The sequence below is a fragment of the Pagrus pagrus genome, assembly GCF_965226575.1.
Source record: "Pagrus pagrus genome assembly, chromosome: 23".
NCBI lineage: Eukaryota > Metazoa > Chordata > Actinopteri > Spariformes > Sparidae > Pagrus > Pagrus pagrus.
Window position 1 is genome coordinate 8012329 of NC_140205.1, and position 23465 is coordinate 8035793.

The following is a 23465-nucleotide window of genomic DNA, read 5'->3' on the forward strand; positions in this document are numbered from 1 at the left end:
CCGTGGTTTAAACTTTCACCGCAAAATTCCTGTAAAATATGAGTCAAAAAAAGTTGGAAGCGACATCCCAAACATCTTTCTCTGTCTGGTGATTATTACTTAACAAAGCTTCATTTCCAGAGAATCAAGTCTTACTGTTTAAAAAAAGTTAAAAAAAGAAGTTGTGAAAGAAGTCTGGGACTTCAAGTTGACACTGCACTTTTCCGCCAAACTCTTCGACTCCCACGGCCCAAAACTGACAAGCAGCCAACCGTTCAGATTACTCATCTGGACACACAGGCAGTAAATCCTTTTGTGTTTGCCTTTCACTGCTCGGGATTTAAAGGAACTGACTCTCGAGGAGAAACAATGGCGTATGCTTCTTCTTTGGAAGTAATTATAGACTGTTCTTAATCTACTGTATAAACACTGAAAGGCCGAGCAAACAATGAGAGAAAGTCCAAGACTGTGAATCACTGGAAACGCTTCAGTTGATAAGGAATCCACCTTCAGCTGTCGTCATGGGATCATTCAGCGTGGAGACAATATGAATGATATGACTCAGAATTAACATATCATTAATAACACAACTGATCAGTGGTGAAGTGTAAATAGGTACATTTGAAAAAGAGATTTCTGGAGCCTCACAGCAAAACAGCGTAATGGCATTCTCTGAAAAAACTGAAGCAGATGGGGACTTTTTTTAAAACATGAAAAAACATCCGTCACAATCCAAGTCTCCACATGCCCCGAGATCCCAAAAAGATTTGGAAAGACATTATTTACACTCTCAACGGGGTGTTAACGCTTTTAGCTGAGTAGCTACAGTAAAGATTTCAGATTAATAATGTAAATAACGTCTTATCAATTCAATTTGATTGGATCTCAGGACTTCTGGAGACTTGGATTACACCGGACAAGCTCTTTTGTTGTTTCTTTTTGTTGATTTTTACGTTTTAAATGCTGCGAAGCTCCAGAAAATGTGTTGTGGAGTACTAAGCTTCATCTAACTTTGAATGAATATTCATTTTTGGTGAATTTATCCTTAAATATAGCAGTGTTATTTTTACAGTTGGTGTTCAAGAAGTGGAAACAGATTCTGATTTCCTGTTTGCAACAACTGAACAGCACATCTGTGAGGAACAGTAACAAAAAAGGAGCTTATTAAATCCCTTATTCAGGATATTATAATGACATTTGTGTGCAATAAAACAGTTCATCCACTAGATGTCAGTGTGTGACAGTGAAGAGCTCGGACTCACATGGCTTCAGGCTTTTAGAGGAGCATTCCTGATATTGTATCACATTTAGTCTTACAATATTACACTGTATCATAATAGCAGGAGGAAAAGCTCAGGTGTTATCAGTAACAATAACAGTGGTTCTGTTCTATTCATGTGTCCCAGTAAGCTGAGACAGTGAGCCAACAGGCCCAATACATGGACCCTGAAACCGAAGCAGCTAAATGGAATTCAGCCATCATTCATTATAATCTTTATTGTTACATGAAGAAGGCATTTTGTATTATTACCTCTACCCGAGGAGGTTTTGTTTTCACATGTCTGTTTAGTTTGTTGGTTTGTGACCAGGATTACACAAAAACTATTGAACAGATTTCCACAAAACTTGAATGGAGGATGGGTCTCAGCCCAGAATGGACCCCATTAACTTTTGGTGCAGATCCAGATTAAGGGGCTGGATCCAGGAAAATTGCGAGATAGGGCGTTTTTCGACATTTTTATGGGGATACTGAGCGCCATTCTAGTAATTTGGTCTCTCTTTTAAAAATGTTTTGTGCCTATTGTACTTTATAATAGGATGGATTTTGACATGCCACAACAGTAAATTTGAAGGTTTAATGAATAACATTAATAATGGCTGCATTCCATTTAGGTGTGTCAGTTTAACAATCCAGCCACCACTGGTCACTCAGCTGACCTGAAGCCATGTGAGTGGAACACTACAAGCTCCACATGTGCTTTTCCTCCTTTGGAAAAGTCAAGACGTCCTCCGTGATAAAGGTCGACGACACACTGCACCGAAAAAAACCACGGTCACAGCAACTTTTCACTCACTTTCACTTTAATTTGACCTTTTCACTCAAGTTAAAGACACTTTTCAGAACTAAACAACCAACAAAATGTCTATTTGTTGTTTCGTTTGAGTGACCGGACTGCTGGTATGTGCTGGGACATCTGGACTCCACCATGTAAACGACTGACTGACACAACGAGCAGTGTTAAATGTCTAAACCTGGACCCTGGACGGTACCGAGTTCAGTTATATTCTATTATAATTGAGCGTTATTTGGCATAGATAACTGTGAGTTAATAACAAACTGTCCGGCTAGTGTTCACTTGTAGTTAATGTAATTACTGTTTCATCCACCCAGTCAGTATACTGCATGCCCCCCCGTCTGTCATTCAGTTAGGTCAGTTTTGTCATTGTAAAGTCACTCTGCCCCAGCGCTGCACTTCACTATTTTGAGTTTAGTTCTGTTTTGTTGATCCTTTTTGAGCCCTTTTGATTTATAATCATCTCTGCCTTCCTCTTTCTCTGTTCTGGAGTGAATAAAAAAAACATCTTTTTGAAATCTGACACCTGCATCCCTCTGCTTAGTTCCTAACATCCACTGACACGTGTTTGTATCGACTCCAGAAATGTCAATGCTGAACATGCATATATATATATTTTACAGGGATACTCCAGCATACTGTGTGAGCTGTTTACGATATGCCCACTGACAACATGGAAAGCTGACCAAACTTCATCAAAACTTAGACAAAGATTGAACATATTGGATCCGACCAAAGCTCTCCGAACAATTCCCAACACTCATGGCGCAAAAGAACAAACATCCGTGTTTGTCTGTGTCTCTGATTGGTGCGCCGTGAGCTTTAAACACTCGGGTCTTTCAAAAATCCACATCCCCAGTTTTTAACCGAGGCTGCAATACAAACCAGGCAAAGTGCTTCAGGTCCACAGACCTCAGGGCGGCCCCAAAATATCCAGGTTCACTGCCTTTGCAAAGGTAAATTAAAGCAAAAATATATATTTATGTCATGTTTCACTATTATTTTTAGTGCATTTAATGGCATATTAATTCATGTATGTATTTCTGATCTTGGCAGGTTCAATTCTCCATATGGATGGAGGTTGTCCTATGTTGTTGTATACTGTAAAGTCCCCAAAGCATGCAGCGAACTTCATGAAACTTTATTTAAAACTGTGGGTCTTACACAACTTGTTAAAGAACATCATAACTCCCCTTCAGATTTAACGCAGCCCTTCAGCCATAGTACTGATGTAATGCCTAAAAACGAGGCTCGTGCTTTATTTAAACTTGCGTGACGTGACATTAATTACAACTCTTCAGTAGATTCACATCATCTGACAGACGATATCCTCAGCTGCCAGTCATTCACACACACACACACAAGGAGCACTCTTTTGGAAATGGTTACCCTTGTGTCGAATCGCATGACTTCCATTTGTCCCGGCCAGTCAATGAGTATCCACACTGTGCACATGACGCTCATTACGTAATTGAATGAGAGGAGCGAGGGTTGCACGAGCTGAGGACGTGCACATGTGAAATTAAGAGTAGAGGCCATAGATGTTTTAAGGTGTATTCAGAAACTGTCCTCCTGAGCTTCGTTGGGTGGGTGAGGGGTTTTTCCGTCACCATGTGTTAATGATGAGGTGTAAGTGGGGAACTTACTCGAGCCTCGGAGGACATCAGGCTAAGAGGATTTTCCATCTTAACGTCTCGCCAACTGTCACAAACAGTCAGTCACCTGGAGGTGATCCCCTTGAGAAGAATGAGGGCCCACGTGTGTGTATGTATGTGTGGAGGGGAATCCTTACGACTGACACAAAAACAAGATTACTGTGTGTACTTCCACGAACTGCGCGAGTTTACACCCCGATGTCAAAAAGAGCCCAAGGTGGCGCTGCAAGAAAAACATGCTCGCGCACCGCTGTTTTGAAATACTCTCTCATTTAGAGTGCTTATGTAACACTCTTGACACTTCAGTGCAAGCTTCACTGAGCTGTGCCAAGGTCCAACCTCGACCTCTGACTTTTTTAGGAAATGGAGTGGCTACACCGGAGCTTAATTTGCAGACTCATTGTGTTTGGCTCCAGCTTTTTTGCTGAAAACGGACATTTTCTGCCCGGGCCTGCAAAAAGCACAAGAAAGTAATGCAAAATCACGCCTGTTTGTCCAAGTGTGAGGAGCTAAATTTACCACTCATGTCCAGAACTGAACCAGAAATGTTTGCTTTATGTATTTTAATGGAAACCCACTGAGACAAATGAAAAAAAACCAAAAACAAACCGCGGTGACGGTGTTGCTGCTCTCTTTGCACGGCTCGTCTCTTGTCCCTGTTCATACTAATTCTGAAATCCTCTTTGTGAAAGCACCGCGGTGCCACTGATAGAAAGCGGGATTAACCCGTCCATGGAGAGGGAGCAAGACATAGAGAGCACTCAGCAGGACGGCACCACTCACTCCATTCAACTTGCAGAGAAACGCTCAGGGCGATCACTGCTTTATCCCACATATAAGTACAGTACAGGGCTCGGCCACCCTGTCCATTACCCTCTGCCTCTTCATGACAGATAAATCTCCTCCAACCTCCAACATTTCGAAGATATCAGCACGACAGCCTCTCCAAAACAACGCTCTGCTGCTGGCATCATTTCCACGGCGACACCCTCTCAGTGGGAGAATCTCCTAGGTGACGCCCTCTGTTGACACGCCTAGAGGTGCCTGGTGCCTTTTTGTAGGCAGGTGTATCCTGTGCAGGGGCAGACGGAGGAGGCTGACGGGAGGAGAGCAGAGTTTGCACTTGTTTTGCAAACTCTGACTCCTTCGCTCCTTCACTTTTTAAACTAAACGTCTGTTATGAAGTTCGTACAAATTCAGGGTTTCCAGGAACCTTCTGTTTGGACCCAAATGTGACCTTCAGCTGCTGGATATTTTCACCGACTCTGGAGTTTCTGTTAAAAAGCTGCACAACAACAGCGAAAAAGGGTCACTGGAGTGGGAGACTGACCTTGGATGGACGATGGAGGGGTATGGTTATGAGCACTTTGGCGCGGATGAAGCGATGGACAGCCTGCAGGTGGATTATCGGGGAATCGTGGGAGACGCTCAGCCCCCACGTACCAACGTTTCACCTCAGGAAGGTAAACAATATGTGCGGCAAACCTCACACGGACATGAAACTGCAGCCCAGAGATACAACGCAACGCGCATCCTAGCCGGCCTGGGCCCAGAGAGGTGAGTTTCTGGGGAAGTATATGGAGAATGAGCCACATTTTGGTGTAACTCGAGCAGTAATTAGGTTGAAATTTGTTTTATTATGTGTCAGAATTGGTTATTGTAGCTCTTCTTACAAGCAAGTGTGAGAATTTTATTAAAAAAGGTGAAACATTTTGCAGAATTTACACTTTGAGGATCAGTTTTTGTTTTAAAAAGACATGTTCAGGTGTAAAAGCAAGAATATAAAAGAACACCCCGATGATTTCAACCCTTGTTCCCAATTTCCGATCATAAAAGAGTAATGTGATGTCCGTCGTCCAGCTTTCACTGGCCCCACATGTAAATTAACTTCATGCCAGCGGGTCAGTTTACATGTCCACACACACTCGCATTTAGATCAGTTTGCAAATGCCCTCGAGGTTAAATCCCTTCCTTTCGGATGCCGCATTTCGAGTTGTTTGAAGGGCCCCTCCAGATAACACTTTCGGCTTATGCGCAGATGCTAAAACAACAACAAATCGGCAAAAAAAAAAAAGAGCGGCTTAAGCTGGCGGCTGCTATTTTTAACGCGGCCCTTCTGCCCCGACGATTCTTCGACGCAGCATCAAGGCAGGAGCGGGCGGCGTGCTGCGGGGAGGATAAACAAGGCTGAATCAAGCGCTCAGAATAGCTCCGGTGCATAAAGGAACCACTGACCCATATCTGCGATGACCTACATTTAATTTGACACAAGCACAGAGTGGGAAAACGGATCCCCCCCGAGTCACCTTGGCAGACACATCGAGGAACCTAAGACTAATATAGAACGGGAGATGAATGTGAAGCGTATTGTGTTGCAGGGAAGAGCAAGTGTACTCTGATGTATTCTGAACTGTAATGTAGTCTATACAAGAGATAATCAATACACAATTTATGATCCAATCGGACCGGAAGTGCCAGCCCCACGAGTCTGTAAGACAATAGGCTTCAATTTAAATAAACATGATGCTCTTATGTCACACACGACTTCCTGCCAAAGTTAAATCCCAACTCTGGATCGTAATCCCCACCTTCTGACAGAGGGATATGCAGTTGTTTGTATTATGCCCTCTTCAAAAGCCCCAATACAAATCCAACAGATTATTTTTGAGTGACTTTATTGCCTGTAAATCAAATAAAAAAAGCCTTTGACAAATGATGTCACTCCTTTTTTGGCACCAGACGCGTCTGAACCTTTCAACCTGATCGCTCGCACCGTTTAAGCCGTAAAAGAGGTGATAAAAGATCCTGACGGCTGTATTTTTACCTCATCACTTAAGATTTTCAGTCATGACAGCTGCTGGTGCCGCCGGGCAGCTCGATGACAAGAGAAGCATGCTGACAATGTGTCAAGTATTGTGGATTTAAAGGCGTGTGCCGCAATACTGGAAAAAGACGAGCCCGTCCAACGTGTATCTTCTGTGCGTTGGTAACGCTGCTCAGCAAGTACAACTGCAGCACTCGATTTCAGAGAGACTAAGTTGCAAAACTTAACCCATGTCATTCTCCTGTGACCCCATGTTCTCGTGGCAAAGCCTAAAATAGAAATGCTTCAGTTCAGCACACACACCGAGAGGAGCAACAATCCTTATTGTTGTATCCTCTTTGTACTGTATATTGCACATATAAGAGGTAAATGACACAGTGAATTTGATCCTTAAAGGGTAACTCCACTAATTTAACACGTTAAAGTGTGTTTACAGGTCTTGGGGAGTACTACTGCATGTGTGAAAAAAGTAGTAAAAGGCTTTTTGCGGCTCCAGAGAACAGCAGAACCAGAGATATCGCAATTTTTATACCTTGTTTTTCAGAACCTGGCGCCTACATTACCCACAATGCAACTTAGCCACAGAGTGACATCATTGGAGGAAATTTATCAGATTACATGCTGCTTATCTCTGGAGCCACAAAAGACTTTATACTCCTTTTTCTTCTCACATATGCAGTAGTACTCCCCAAGACCTGTAAACTCACTTTAATGTGTAAAAATTGGTGGAGTTACCCTTTAACATGAAACTAAAAGGACTGATATGTGAGGGGCTGCTGCAGGAGACTTTTTCCTGATGTCAGCCTGACATGCGGGGTCCTCTCCGCCCTCGTAGATACAGCTCATGTGAATACAAATATGGTTGGTGCTGTTCTTTCAGTGAAAACTCATCCAGTTCAAGTGATTTGCTTGTGACCAAAACTCAGACGGCTTAAAATTCAATGTGACGTTTCTCTAAATAAAGGCGTGAAAGTTTTGATTTTGGTATGGCAATCAATTCACCTAATGTGCACGTGATAATAGGTCTGCCAGCTGCTTTGTCACATGATTTCCAATCGCGAAATGTTAAAAGTTGTGCCTTACACTGTCACAGGGATCAGTGTTCGGTCCTGTTCATCCACATAACTCAGCCAAGCAGGTGTGTTCAACACACAACATGATGGTGTATTAAATAACTACCAGAGTCTTTAAAATCTAAATGTTTTTATCAATAACACAAAAATAAGAACTACTGACCAAAGAGCAATGATTAAAGGTGCACTACGTAGTTTGGGGGAAGAAAAAAAAAGATCTTCATTGACTGATTTGTTTTATGCTTTAACAAACTTAATAAACAAACTCTTTTTGTTTTCATGACTGAATAAACCTAATAAACAAACCGACCTTAAAGGACGATGCAATTTCAGACTGTTTTGTTTTACTTTTGGCGGACGCTGCCTAGGGTCTAGCTTGGATGAGGTTCACTGAAAGAACAGCACCAACCACATTTTTATTCACATGAGCTGTTGCAAGAGGGTGGAGAGGCTGACTTCAGGAAAAGTCTCCTGCGGCAGCCCCTCACATATCATTACTTATTTTCATGTTAAAGGGTAACTCCACCAATTTTTACACATTAAAGTGAGATTACAGGTCTTGGGGCGTACTACTGCATATGTGAGGAAAAAAAGGAGTATAAAGCCTTTTGTGGCTCCAGAGATAAGCAGCATGTAATCTGATAAATTGCCTCCAATGATGTCACTCTGTGGCCAAGTGGCATTGTGGGTAATGCAGGCGCCAGGTTCTGAAAAACAAGGTGTAAAACACTGCGATATCTCTGGTTCTGCTGTTTCGTCCAAAGTAGGACTTTTGGGTACTTTATGCAACACTGGTCCAAACTTTCCAAAAAGTACTGTGCTTTTGTGAGGTACTTGTACTTTACTTGAGTATTTTCATTTTCTGGTCCTTTACACTTAAAATTTCTTTGGGGAAGGGGATTTTAAAAAAGTAAAGTAGGCAACCCTCTCAACTTTAAACAATCTTCCCAACTCGAGTCAAGCCAGGAGCCTTCCGCAATGTACTTGAATGAACTTATGGCTCGGGTGAACCGGTCTTGCCAGCATTTGAGTCATGCAGATGCAGTTTTGACGTGGAGCCCTCCTGTTGCACGTATTAACCCCTCTCGCTCCCGGTTTCGCAGCGGAGGACTGAACACGCCTCTGTGGGAGCAGGAGAGGAGGGGAGGGGGGGATGTGACGCTGCTGCTGCTGCTGGTACATAACACCAGCACGCACTGTCTGCTGCGACAGGCAATCACTTCTCATTCACTTTTACATCCCGGGAGCCACCAACGACGACTTTTCCTCACTCCGAGTGTGTTCATCGAGGTAGAGGGGATTACAGTGTCTTACCATCGCGTCTATTTTTAGCCCCGACTCGTGTAAGCTTTCACAGCTGGAAAGTTGCTTCCCTTTCGGCCAACGTGGGCATCAGCCTCCATAAAGGTAGCTAGCTAACGTTACTCGGCGTCGGGGAGGTTTACGCTAGCTGAGAGGCTGTGTGGTGATTTAAGAAAAGCAACAGCTACCTGTTAATGCTTGGAGAAGCTTCCTTTTAAAGCCTTCAGCTGCGTTTTCACTAGGTCGAGCTAAAAATAAGCAGGCTGCTAATGCTAAATGCTAACGGTTGCACCCACATGTCTGCAAGGTAAACGTAGTCTGAAACACACAGCTCGTGTCTGGTCTGCCAAAAAGTTCAGCTGCTCGGAGCTACATTAGTGGATTATTAACGCGAGACCATTTTTTTATGATGGCTTAAATGGGGAAGAGATTACTTTCTTGTTCATGCTGTCGTAAATTTTAATGAGGCAACATCGGAAATTGACGACATCATGTGTGTGTGTAAGCCATAGCTGTGACGGTTCAAATGAGGTAAAACGCCGAAATCAGGTAACCGTTGTGCCTGTGGAAACATGTTTTTGTGTCGGATGTTAATGATTTACACACGTTCCCAGTTAACTTGGCTGTTAAATAATGATTTGACATCACTGGATGCTTGTCAGGTTAGGTACCAGACATATGCCAGCTGCTTGTTACAACGATGCCCTGCCTGCTAACGGTTTGCTAGCATAACATCTATTCTCGCACTAACAGTGCTGCGGTTTGTTAAATGACGCTAATTGCTGTGGTGACGCCGAAAGCGGATATTCTGGTTTTTGTTTCGTGTGGGTAAATGACAAGCGGTTCCATGTAACTTGGGTTAAATCGCCTCTCCGTCGTGTTCCTGAACATGTGAGATACAGTCTTATCAACCTGCATGCACACACATGCCGCTGGCGTGAAGCTCGGGGAACGCCTGGAATCCGCTGCCAAACTCGCTTCAAGAATCTGTCAAATTAAGGTTGTATCTGTTCTAAAAAAGGCGTTTTACGAGATATAGAAATATATGACATCATGAAGCATATAAAGGCAGTCGCCCTTTAATTCGGCGTGTGTTAAACGCCCCAAACACGACGACTTTTAGTAAAACGTCAACTTATGTATGCGCGTTTTGGAGTTGAGGTGAGTGGATGCTAACACGGCTACTAGCATGGCTAATGATGCAACACGGATGACTTGCGGCGAGGATGCTGCGTTGTCGTTTTACGATATAAACCAAAAAGACGGCTATGAAGTAGCGTTTTGTGAAACACGAGGGTGCAGTGAAAGCTGCTGCTGTTTGCTAGCTGCTGTTGATGTAATGTAGGTCACCAGGCCAGTAAACTAGACATTGACGCTCACGTCGAGATGAGACGTTGTGAGGATGTTGTGTTGTTTTAAGGGGTAACGTTTCAATTTATATGCGTTTAAAGTGCTTGTATACATGGATTTTTAATAGAAAGCGTGTAGCAGGTAGGTGTAGCGGTTCAGCTGGATGTTAGTGGGTCACCCGGCCATGTTTTGGCTCAGACGCGCGGTCGTGTGGGGACGACTGCGATGTTGTCACTCGTCATCCTCGATCGATTTATGTCCTGTGAATAATAACTGTCATAATATTTTAATCGGAGAGGCAGGAAATTAGCTTTTAGAGCACAAACTCGAAGGATTTCTACCGTGACGCATGTATGTGTATGCCATTTTACGTTAACTAACTGTATTTAACCTCCCGTGGTGTCGCTGCAGTAGCCATAAAAAGTCATATTAAATGTGTATGACATTGTTATACGTGTATTTTGGGGTTATTAATGGTTTGTTTGTGGAAAACGGATGAAGCGATTGCATCTTTGCACCTGCCGCGCAGGCGCAGTGGCCCCTGGGAAATGTTGATGTTGCTATGGTTATGTGAGGAAGGTCAGCCAAAGCTGTGCCTGCAAAGAGGATGTGCAGTGTTGTTGCAGAGCATCATGAACATCTGTGTCTGAGTCCTGAGCTGCACAGTTGATTGAAGTTGCCTCTCATCATTTTTTTTTGCAGCATGGCGGATTACCTGATCAGCGGTGGCACAGGCTACGTCCCTGAAGATGGACTCTCGGCTCAGCAGCTCTTCTCGATCGGAGACGGCCTCACGTACAAGTAAGTCGCATTCGTAAACTTGTAAATCTGAGTAAAGTGATAATTATTTCAAAGTAAGGTCTCCTTATTTTAACAACCTCACCTTGCGCGCAGTGGTGGGTGAAAGTGTGCGCAGCAGTGCTTTGTAATGGCCAACACATTTTGAACCAGCAGATCTGACCAACAGTGCGTTGTCTCCGATGGTCATACGGCTGAAGAGCTATGCTCTAAAGGAGATGGGTTGACTTACAAGTGAGTAAAACAGTCCTCTTCAAACTGTTTTGAAACTGTGCTGTTAAGAAAATCCTCTGTCAATTCAATTTGTTGAATTCGTAAGAGGGAAGCAAATGACTGTCCTTCAACAGAAAACTATTTTTGGCCCGAAAGATGCCAAAATCATCAATCTGGCGTGATTCAAAGTGAATGAATGCAGTAGATAATTGAAGGGCTTGTTGGTATGCTCAACCTGATCTTGGTCATGGGGATCAAATTTGCTTCCTGGTGATGTAACTGCTTTGTTGACTTCAACTAACTCATCAAAGAGCACGATCTGTCCTGTGAGTGCATCATGCTTTACAGAGCAGCTCGTGCCCTTTTCTTTCAAATACTTTGCTTTCATAAAACTACTAATTAAACACTGATTTCTTGCCTTTTTCTTACTGAACCTCACTCAGCTCTTGTGACAAACGAGAAATGCTTTGTATTTGAACTCATCGTGCTTTTGTTTTAATTTTCCTGAGATGATTTTCTGTACTAATCCATGTGGTCACTCTTTTTATTTTCTTAGTCACAAATAACGATAAGCAAAGCATTGTGCCACTCAGTTGTAGAGGTTGTTGGACCTGTAGAGGCTCTTCTAAAACGTCTGACATAAATCCATCACCGTGCTTTCCCTCTTTGCCACAGATCCTAACAACCACTACAATCAATGCTTTAACACGCCCTCTCAGCATTCTCAGAAGGACCATTAGTTGATACGTTATCCTTTTAAATGTATACGGTAGACGATTGTCCGTACTGCATCATCATCTGCGCACCAAACCTACATTTCGATTAGATTAGAAATCTTTGCTCTAATCACGCGACTCCTCCTAAAGGAGCTAATTAAATAGAAAACGAACCTTAGTGTGTGATTGTGTCCGCGTGTCATTGAATAACGTCTCCACACCGTAATGAAGCGCATCACGACCAAAGGGAAGTTTTGCACATGATCGTCTGAATTGACATCATGTGGAAGGCAGGAGGATTTGGGCTTGATGAGCGAGTCTGCATCGCTCTTCTTCAAGCCGCTTGTCCTCTGACTCAACTCCTAATACTCAAGTGTGACTTATAAAGATACCACTGGTAGGTTTTTTTTAAATGTTCTGCTACATTTCCTTGAAGCACATGCAAGATTTCTGACCGCTTGATATGAATCTTAAAGCCTCCAATGACTTTATCAACACTTACCCTTCCAGTGACCTTGACAGCAGGATGGTTAATAATGTATCTTTAGTTTCTTTGTTTTATAAGATGGAGGAAAAAGAAAGCAATCCACCCACAGAAAGTGAGATACAAACACAGGAAGACAGAAGCAGCTTTGTAAGAGAAACGGCTTCCTGTGACCTTCTACCAGGTGTAGAAATCATGTCTTCGATGAATCTACTCTTGAACACCATATTTCTTTCAACACTCCCTAAAATGGCCTCCAAAGTGAAGGTGCACCTGTGTTTGGTGAATCAAAAGATTTCTTAGTAGTTCTGTATTTTAGACGTAAAATACTGTTACACAAAGATCCCTGTGATCAAATTTTAAAAGTGCCTCTTAGGCTGCGATCACAGACTGTATCATTTTATGATCATAAAATCTGTCCTACATTTTAAAGTTTAAGGGCGAGTTACCTGACAAAACCTAAACCCCTCCTATAACCACAGTAGTAAATGTATTCCCGAAGCCAAGTGTATTAATAGTCTACTGTCGGTGTCTTTTCCACACAAACAAAATCCATGTGCGTCAGACGTACAGATGTTAGTCAGATCCACGCCAACATTTCCAAAACTCTTGAGTGTCGTGTTCTCAGATGGTTGGATGTTGTTTGGGTGTGGGCATACTATGATAGTCTCCTGCATACGCCCAAGGCATCTGTACGAGCAGGAAAGCAAGAGTTGTAGCTTTCGGTTGTACTCTGAGACACTCCCACTTAGCGTCATGCATTTGTGTACATTTAACATTCAAATGAAACCACAATGAGCCATCACGAGGCCAGTGTTTTCTTTAGAGTCAAAACGCAAGGAGGCGTGGTGTAGCGCTGACCCACAGTTGGTAGGTGCAGCCTGTGTGTACTGCAACTGAGGTTTGTGGCTGCTGTTAAATGCAAGCAGATGCCTGCCGGGCTTCCTGTGCGTCCCCATGCTGATGTTTGTGGTGGTTTTTGGGTGCCAAAATGAGGAGACAAACAAGCGAGCCTCCTCCCTCCAAGTGTCCCAACCAGTTCCGACTATTTCAGACCTTCCTTTTCCACACCCACGCTGAGGTTTGAGATCTTTGTCTCTCACCTCTCATTCTCATTTAAGCCCTTACGTCCACCTGTACTGCTCACCTGTTTCACACACTCTCACTCGTGTACCCTCCCCGCCACTTTCCCTCCATCCACACGGCTCACAAAGCCTCCCTTATTCCCCCCGTCTGTCCCCCGCCTGTTTTCACAGCCATCTGCGAAAACCCACAAAATACATACAGACTCTGGTTTGTAAAATAACCAAACACACCATTCCTGTGTCTAGCTCTCGCTCCCCCCTCTTCATCTCCTTCTACCTCTCATTGTGTTTACACAGGCCAAGAGCTGAAAGAGGTCAGCTGTAGCTTTTTAACGAGTACAGGACGCACTCAGTGTCTGTACCCAGCCACTATGCTACTTAGGGATATTCTGGGACCCATGAAGAGACATATCCAACAATAGGTTGCAGGCTCTAAACTGTGTGGCATGTCCTAGTTGACTTTTTTTTTTAAAGGGACTGTTCAGCCCAAAATCAAAACTACATATTTTTACTCAGCGTATCCATCTAGCTTAACTGTGAGCTGCAGAGTTTTGGAGATATCAGCCATAGAGATGTTACTCAAGATAATCCACAGACCTCGTTGCGAGCAGGTTCATGTAGGAACTATTTTCTTTCTATTGAACTACATCTGCCAACCGTATCATAGGAGCTGGGTATCATTAAAAACAAAAGAAAAAGAAATTCAGATACTGGTTCCTGAACCTGTTCCTTTTTCCTGCATGACAGAAATTTTGGTATCGAATGACAGGACTTTTTTTTTTTTAATACTCGTGGCATCGAAGCAATGTTGCGCAGGGACCCATTAATGTTTACATCCATTGCTGTCACAAGCCCAAACCTCCTTCGTTCCTTCTGCGCGGTGGTTTGGTAGAAAGAAAATGGTTCCTACATGAAGCTGCTCACGACAATCTCTGTGTCATGATCTCAGGAATGAGACATGGCTGTTTCAGAAGTATTTATTTATTTATTTATTTATTTATTTATTTATTTGGGCGCTTTCAGCATCACAAGCCGAGCACAGTCTAGTTCCATTATATTGGAGTAAAGGTCGACATCTCTGCGGCTGCAGATACCTCAAACAAAATATGTATTTTTGATTTTTGGCTGAACGGTCCCGTAAATGAGCACAAAAATCAGACTGGATCAATTTAATGTCTTGCAAATATTTAATTCAGTGTTCATTGTAGTTCTATAATATTGGTTTGATCTCGTTATCCTTTTTAAACACGATCTTGTTCAATAGTACTCACATTTGATTGCTTTCAAATTCACCCTGTTTACTGTCAGCTACTCAGAATGTAAGAAAAACATTCTCACTCCTCTTTTGCTTGGAGATATTTGGCGGTGTTATTAAAAATATTTATTCCTGTTGGTTTAAGCATGAGGAGCTCTGTGTGTGCTTTAAACCTCACAGTGTTGCTAAGTTGCATTAGCGCCTCACTATCCATTTCGTTTCTGTCTTTCAGTGACTTCCTGATTTTACCTGGCTTCATCGACTTCACCTCAGACGAAGTGGTGAGTATGCGTAATGTGTGAAGGACACTGTGAGGGTACAAAAGGGCACGGGAGGTCTTGTCGGTGCTTGAGGAGATTGTTGCACTTCATCGTGACATCTGAGAAAAGACATTCCTGGTTGTTTTTGAAGGAGAGGTTTCTTCGGCACCCCCCCACGCTGATAAACGTACAACGTGGCAGTGTCAGCACACAGACCGTTCTTGGCAGAGCCGCTTCCTAAGCCATCAGCCTTATTACAGGGAAACAAACTCTCTGCTCCAGACTTCCTTTTATAACCGCAGCTTTTACAAAAGCAGTCTTGTTTTCGCCCGTTAAGAAATGTCTGCATCATTTCTTCTCCCTGCTATTTTTGCCCGATGTGGTCACCCACTGGCTGCTGCCTCACCCCTTGTGTTTACATTTGTGTCTGGTCGGTTGCTCATCCAGCTCTCTCAGCAGATGACTGGGGAGAGTTAATCTCGGGGCTTTTAGATGAAATCCCTCTCTTCTGCTTCGTCCATCTCAGAAGGTTTTAATCTAATTGATATCTCTAATCTCTCCTCATTGCTTTCAGAGTTAAAGAGAGCTCTCGTCGCTTTGCGAGATGCTTGGCGGACTCATCGTGTTGTCATGGGTTGAGCCTTGGTGTTAGCCCAAATTTTTTTGCTGGATAGAAAATCCAGTCAAGCTTGAATAACACGAATGCTTCCACATTTTCCCTTTTATCACAACTTTGAATGGAGTGCATGTGACTCAGTAGCCCAGACTGTAATTTATAATAGCTCTAGGGCACTTGTGTAAGGTGTCAGAAAGATGAAGAAGGGCCTCGTGTGTCGAGCGGTTGTGGGAAATTCTTCATGCTTGTGATGCTCCCGACATTCACTCCTAGCTCTCAGTTGAATTTCGCAGGTTGTGCTGCACTAAACGGAGACGTGCTGTTAGTAAATTTCTCTCACCTTCACCGTGAACCCCTGAGAAAAGCCTCCATAGTTTATGTCTGTCGCTGATAAGGAATAAAAGCTCGGACACCGTGGAGCTCGTTTGCTGGTTTTCCCATGTGCAGGAATGCTGTTATTTTCACACAGAGACACACAGGTGAAGATAACAAAAATCTGGTGCTGCTGTTGTGGGAAGATGTGAAACTTGAATGTGGCTGTTTGGAGATACAGTAGTCAGGCTCATTTCCATTTTCACAAGTGTCTGGTTTCTGTCGATGAGAGGAAGGATCGTTTTCTTGATGAACCCTGCAGATCACAGATTATAGTTATGACAGGATAACGCTTAAAGGGGCGCTATGTAGTTTTGAAGAAGAGATTCAAACTAAGAATTTTAATATTAATGAGGTGATGATGCAAACTGAATAAGCAAGCTGTTCTCAGAGGAAAATCAGGCCTCCAGAGCACTGTTTGAAGCTAGAAAGGTGGCAGGGTCCGCCACATATAAACAAAGTAAAAGAGTTTGAAATTGTGTTGTCCTTTTTAAGGTCAGTTTGTTTATTTATTTAGATTGTTTAGCATTAAAAAAAATCAGTCAATAAAGATATTTCTCTTCTGATTTTAAAATTTCTTCCCCAAAACTTAATGATGCACCTTTTTTAAAAATGAGTATCTGCTTAAATTGGCCTCGGTGACCTCCTGTCATTTAAGGTTATGTGCTGCTGAAACATGTAGACACATCTGTGCAGTGCATCATGCATCTGCCAAGTGTAGTCTGCCCCCTGGTGGCTGCTGTGCAAAATAACAGAAACCAACTCCCCTGTAGTGAAGACGTTAAAAAATGCATCGCCCTCTTCTGTGTCTCCCAGGACCTGACATCGGCGCTGACCAGGAAGATCACATTGAAGACCCCTCTCATCTCCTCCCCCATGGACACGGTCACAGAGTCGGCCATGGCAATCGCTATGGCGGTAAGAAATGCCTTGAAAATCAGTGTCAGTATTTCAGCAGTTTTGACATTTAATGCTTTGGACTAGAATGAACATATTGCTTTTGGTTTTGGTAGCTAATGGGAGGCATCGGCATCATTCACCACAACTGCACACCAGAATTTCAGGCCAACGAGGTCCGCAAGGTCAAGGTAAACAGATTATCCTTCAAAATCTTTTTTTTTCTTTGTTTGTTTTATGTTAAATTGTCTGAAGTAGTAGTATACACACACCAATAGTACAAACCTCAACCTAACTTAATTCTCACATCAACATTACCCTTAATCTTTCTTGTCTTGTCTCTATATAGGCTATGGTAATTGTCTTCCATGTGTGTATGTTTTTTTTATTTGTTTGTTTTTTGTGTGTGTTTTTGTTTCTAACTGTTTTCTGGTTGCGTTTGCGTATTAATTTGTAATTTATTGTTTGGTTTGACGCTGCTTTTGCTGCTTTGCACACATAAAGAGGAGAAAATAAGCTGCTAATAATCATAATAATAGTCAGGTTTGGCTTGGTTTCTCTCGCTTTCCAGAGGTTTGAGCAGGGCTTTATCACAGACCCAGTCGTGATGAGTCCGCGCCACACAGTCGGTGATGTGTTCGAGGCCAAAGTAAGACACGGCTTCTCTGGCATTCCCGTCACAGAGACAGGCAAAATGGGCAGCAAACTCGTGGGCATCGTCACCTCCAGAGATATCGACTTCCTCTCTGAGAAGGACCATGATAAACTTCTGGAGGAGGTGTGTATGTTTTGTGATTTCAAGAAACTGTATATCCATGAGTTTCAAAATGTTTTCGTACATTGAAATTATGCTGTTCATCTCCAAGGCCATGACAAAGAGGGAGGACTTAGTGGTGGCTCCAGCTGGTGTAACACTGAAGGAAGCCAACGATATTCTGCAGCGCAGTAAAAAAGGTGAGTAAAAGTTCATGCTTGTCAAACTTGATTTTGGTCTCTCTCACTGAATTTAATAACCTCACTTCCTCTCTCTGTTTCCAGGGAAGCTTCCCATTGTAAATAATAACGACGAGCTGGTGGCCATTATTGCCAGGACAGATCTGAAGAAGAACAGGGACTACCCGCTGGCCTCCAAAGACTCGCGCAAACAGCTGCTGTGTGGCGCCGCCATCGGCACCAGGGAGGACGACAAATACAGACTGGACCTTTTAGTGCAGGCTGGAGTCGATGTTGTCGTACTGGTGGGTCTTTTTGGTTTAAGTGTGTCTCGTCATCGGTGCCAGTTTGAATGTGTGTGAAGGCTTGTTAGTGCAGAGGTTGCTTTAAAGTACATGAAACTGTCCGTAATCAGTTCCACTGACAAACAGGAAGTGTGGGAGAGTGTTGTGACCAACAGCAGGGCAATTATGGATCAAATTAATATAGTGTGACTTACAGGGAGTGTTTCTTTATTATAAAATAAAGATTATGTATTCTTAAATCTGTTTTTGTATTTTCAGGACTCTTCACAAGGCAACTCGGTGTATCAGATCAATATGATAAATTATATTAAACAGAAATATCCGGAACTGCAAGTGGCAGGAGGAAATGGTGAGTTTGTTGGAAATGAAACACTTGAGTCTGCTGCTGCTGTTTTTGCTGCAAGACAAAATGTAATAGTTTGCACACATGTACCGACCATTTTTAAAAAAAATTTTCCCCTCACAGTTGTTACAGCAGCCCAGGCTAAGAATCTGATCGACGCTGGTGTCGATGCTCTGAGAGTCGGCATGGGCTGCGGCTCCATTTGCATCACGCAGGAAGGTACTCGTCCTTGTTTTTCAATGCCACCTTCTGAATATAGTTGCAGCATACATAGTCTTCCTCAATATTGGAGTACCAGAGAAACAGAAACGATATTTCTTTGGAAATAAACAGTTAATGTCTGTCAGTATGTTGTTACAAAACATTGTGAGAGCAGAACTGCTGGCTCAGAATTTAAATGTAGGCAAAACAGTAAATTGGGGCAGTTTCTACAGTAGCTGCACCTGTTCCCAATCTGGCAACGAGCTACAGTGAGAAGGAAAAAGGCTATCAGTTGCCAACGGTAACAAATACCCTGAGACCGCTCGTAGTTGTCATGGTGATCTGCCAAGGCCCCATTATGGGTTGCCATGGGGACTGGCCTCTCGTGCTCAGACTGGTTCACCAACGAGAGCAGAAGAGACACGTTAGACATGGACATAATACTGTCTGGTAATATCTCTGTTAGCAGTGAAATGGATGCTGATTTTTAATTGGTGCGAATGCAGGAAGCATACAAATCAGTGTGTGTGTGTGTATTTAAGCCAGTGATGGAGTTTAGCTTCCAGTTTACACTATATTGCATCGTTTATCCCGTTCCCACATTTCCAACTAGTTGTACTTTTCAATCCCATTCATACTGATTAGTCTTTCCCAGTTTTCTTCATACTCCTTCAGCTGCTTCTTTATACAAAGTTAAGCCAGATATGCAGTTTAGCTCCCAACTTAGACTCACTCAACTTGCATCTTCATCATCTTTTCCACACTTTTCCTTTTTTAATACTTTTGTGCATACAGATTATGAACAGCGCCGTTACAAAGATTATGTACATCAATAAAGTAGTGCACACTTTTCCAACTATTCCTACTTCTTCAGCTGCTGCTTCATACAAATTAAAGCCAGCTATGCAGTTTAGCGTCCAGCACTCGCACAGCAATTTCTTCAGAAACTGCGTTCTCTAGTTTCTAAAGTGATTGTCTTTGTCCCAATCGTCTGATCTAACCTTTTTTATTTGTTTTTTTTTTTTTTTTCTGGATTAGTTTCAATGCCAGTCATGTTTGATATATTTTCCTACCTTCTAGTCATGGCGTGTGGGCGGCCCCAGGGGACCTCCGTGTACAAGGTAGCAGAGTACGCCAGGCGCTTTGGTGTGCCAGTCATCGCTGACGGTGGCATTCAGACCGTGGGCCATGTGGTGAAGGCTTTGTCTCTTGGAGCATCGACGGGTGAGCTTTCAAACGTTATAACCAGTGTTGTGCTAGTTACAAAGAGTAATTAGTAACAGTTATTAGTTGGCTCCAAATTCACTTAATCCAGTCTTCATAACAATAGAGTTGTTTGTCATAGCAGTGAGGAGGTTTGATTGGGTGATACAACAAACACATGTAATTATCTCCTGTCTCCCAATCCAGTTATGATGGGCTCCTTGCTAGCAGCAACCACCGAGGCTCCAGGAGAGTATTTCTTCTCAGACGGCGTGCGGCTGAAAAAGTACCGCGGTATGGGCTCACTGGACGCTATGGAGAAGAGCACCAGCAGCCAGAAACGCTATTTTAGGTATGTGGGAGGCCGAAAGTTGTCAAAAAACTATTATTTACTATGCTAATAATCCATCAGAGGAAGATTAATTGATGCCTTTCCACAGTGAGGGCGACAAGGTGAAGGTAGCCCAGGGTGTGTCGGGCTCGGTCCAGGACAAAGGCTCCATCCACAAGTTTATACCTTACCTGATAGCTGGTATCCAGCATGGCTGCCAGGACATCGGGGCAAAGAGTCTGTCTGTCCTCCGGTGAGTAGTGTGTGTGAATGACTGGTTGTAACACAGATGTCAATATTTTCTGTGTGTTTTATATTTCACAATGTGTCTTATCGTTCTCAGATCTATGATGTACTCTGGAGAGCTTAAGTTTGAAAAGAGGACCATGTCTGCACAGGTGGAGGGAGGAGTTCATGGACTCCACTCGTAAGTGCAAAAACAAACACATCTGCATTGTTACTCAGGAAACAAAACATGTAATCTGTTTCATATGAGACCTCACGTTGTCCTCTGTAGGGATCATGCCCAAAAAATATGACTCAAAGGTATTGTTATCATTTAAAAAGGAAGCTGGACTGATTTTGTAGAAGTAGAAACATGTCTGTTTTTCCAGCAAGAGAAAGTTATTCAATCTGCCAAGCCAAGAAGCAGGAATGGGATCTCTTAACTGCGGTTTCTTTGTTGCCTCTCCATAGATGATTTCATCATTACGTTGCTAAGAAACAGCTCAGCTCCAATTATTGCTGTACTTCAGAGTAGTTGTTGACATTAGCAGACACTGCAATGGAAGACGATCCTGCTTAAAAGTTACAAGAAAGAAGGGATAGTGCAGCAAAAAGTATAAGCATTTTGAATCCCCATTAGCTTGACTTGCAGTAAAATCATATATTTTTTTTCTGGCTTAATGAAAAAGGAGTTTCTGTTGCCGTAGTGCTGATATCTCTCCCATTTTTCTGTCTCTGCAGTTACGAGAAGCGGCTGTACTGAACGTCAGGATGAGAGTGCAGATCAGCCGTGCACGTGACAAACCCAATCCAACAGTGACCAAATGTTTAAAATCGCCACTTCTGCTCAAACACGCACCGCCCACTACACCCTCTCTTCTCCTCCCCTGCATCGTATCCACCGTTACACTCTCTCCGATCCGAGCCAGCTGCTTCGGGGAGGAAAGGGGCGACGTAGCGAAGTGAGACCCTTCAAACTGACACCTGAACACATGGGATTTTTTGCACTCAAGAAGCGGCGCATCAGGGTTTTTCGGAACGACAGACACACCTGCATCTCGAGTGTGCAGGCGATCCCAATTACTGCGTGTGTGTTGATAGTAGTGAGAGAATGAGCTGTGTGAGTGTTTGGTGAATTATGAGTGTGTGTGAAAATAGTTTAACAGTGTGTGTCGGGACAGACAAAGTGAAGGTGCACTGTGTTAATGTGTCCTGTGAATATTAGTCTAAAAACAGCCATGGTGCAGATCCCATCAGCATCTTCTTTTTGGCTTTTTTGGGATCCACGCTTACCAGCACTCCTCGTCGGAAGCCACGCACATCCCAGTTCTCAAACACACTAGAGCAGAACGCAAGACGCAACACTTGTCTCTCTTCGTGCAGTGTGTCGGTATATCATGGCAATCTTAGTTTTTGTTGGAATTTTTTTTTTTTAATTCATCATCGGTAAAAGCTACTTGAACGAACAGTAGCTGCTCATATTTCAGCGCATATTGTTTACTTTCATGTGTTATGGATCCCGAGGTACGAGATATTGGCCACGGCGAATATTATGTAGTCGTTTTTTTTGTATCCTCACAATCAGTAGACGAAAAGCCGCAGTCGTTACCACTGTGGACGTTCATCTGCCCTTCAAAGACTTCCTGAGTCAAATAATCAGTGTCCCATCTCGGTGCATAAATCATATGACGAGCATGGAGGGGACCAAAAACTGAAGAAATCAGGTATGTTTAAAAGAAGAAGAATCAAATCAGTTATAAAGAAAAGTTCGTAGTGAGAAGACATTTTCTCTGCCCGTTATTTGAATACTTTTAGATAAAAACACTTTATATTAAACCTGTATAGTCTCAAGGGCGTCAAATTGAGCATGAAGCGTTTTTTGATATGCATGTTTGTTTTTTCACTAAGCCAAACAACGGCTGTATTTATATTCTGCTTTATTGTAATTGCATACATACTGCCAAGTGTATTTACACTTCTTCTGACACTCTTCTTTTTTGTAACTTCAAAAACCAAAATTATCGCAACGAGATGCTTGTTACCTTGTTGCTTGTTCATTCCTGGGTTCCCACAATGTGGCATAGGTTCTCCTTGATAGATTTTCTGTTTGTTACTTTTTACCAGAGATATGCCTTGAAACGGGGATGGATATAAAGGCTGCACAGCTCAGTGAAAACACATAATGCTACACACCTTCTCGCCTCCTTTTCTTACTTTGAAGCAGCGTCGCTGTGTTTGTTACCATTCAGCTTACGTAGGGCTAGGCTTTTCTAACATTTTCATACTGGATGTCCGTATTGCCAGATGTCGTTTTTTTTTTTTTTCTTTTTCTTTTTTGTTTTTTTTTAAAATAAAGTCCCAGATTGTTAAAGGTTGAGTTGCTTTCTCTTAACGTGCTGATGTACTTTACCCTGCACAGGGTTCACTTGACTAACAAAAAGCCTTGCAATTGGACAAAATTGCAAGAAGATGTACATGAAAATTATATGGAGAAACATATACCTATATTCAGTTGGAAATGATGGCTGCTTGTTATTGTTTCACCTCTAAAGAGAAGCTTCAGGTCTATTAAATGTCTAATTTGTAAAGTACTGAGTCCTGTTAGTCCATCTAAAAAGCACCACTATAGTGTTACGTGAGATCCTAGGTTTACAGTTTTTTTTTTTTTTTTTTTTAGTGTTGTAGTTTTTTTAAAATTGTGTTTTCACCTTCAATCAACTGCAATATGTTGCCAGAACACCGTGATAACTTCTGCAACCAGCAACCAAAACAATAAGCTTTTTAGATGGATTGAAAAGACTCGGCATTCAATAAATCCACGAGGATTTTTTGAGGAATATCACATCTGAATATGTTTACAGTAAAACACTCAACAGAGTAAGTTGCTTTTGCTGTTCAGTATGGTAAAGGAAAAATAAAAAAAACCTTATAAAACTGTATGTGGACTACTGTCTTATATATATCTCTCTG

General features: G+C 42.6%; 1 protein-coding gene across 14 annotated transcripts; it reads left to right on the forward strand.

Moving 5' to 3' along the window:
• The first annotated feature begins 5146 nt into the window (after positions 1 to 5146).
• impdh1b (IMP (inosine 5'-monophosphate) dehydrogenase 1b) lies at positions 5147 to 23434 on the forward strand. 14 transcript variants are annotated; one of them, XM_084345871.1, is made up of 16 exons: positions 5147 to 5266; positions 10961 to 11059; positions 11210 to 11290; positions 15042 to 15090; positions 16874 to 16975; positions 17071 to 17145; positions 17526 to 17732; positions 17821 to 17908; positions 17993 to 18192; positions 18451 to 18541; positions 18659 to 18754; positions 19817 to 19960; positions 20147 to 20291; positions 20380 to 20523; positions 20614 to 20697; positions 21237 to 23434. In XM_084345871.1, exons 2-16 carry the CDS (start codon positions 10962 to 10964, stop codon positions 21256 to 21258), a joined length of 1626 nt encoding a protein of 541 aa, XP_084201997.1. In that variant the 5' UTR covers positions 5147 to 5266; position 10961; the 3' UTR covers positions 21259 to 23434. The 14 variants fall into 14 exon arrangements, with proteins under 14 accessions (XP_084201997.1, XP_084202003.1, XP_084202004.1 ...); XM_084345877.1 differs by having other exon boundaries at positions 5148 to 5266; positions 11213 to 11290; XM_084345883.1 differs by lacking the exon at positions 5147 to 5266 and adding an exon at positions 8754 to 8896.
• The last annotated feature ends 31 nt before the right edge of the window (positions 23435 to 23465 follow it).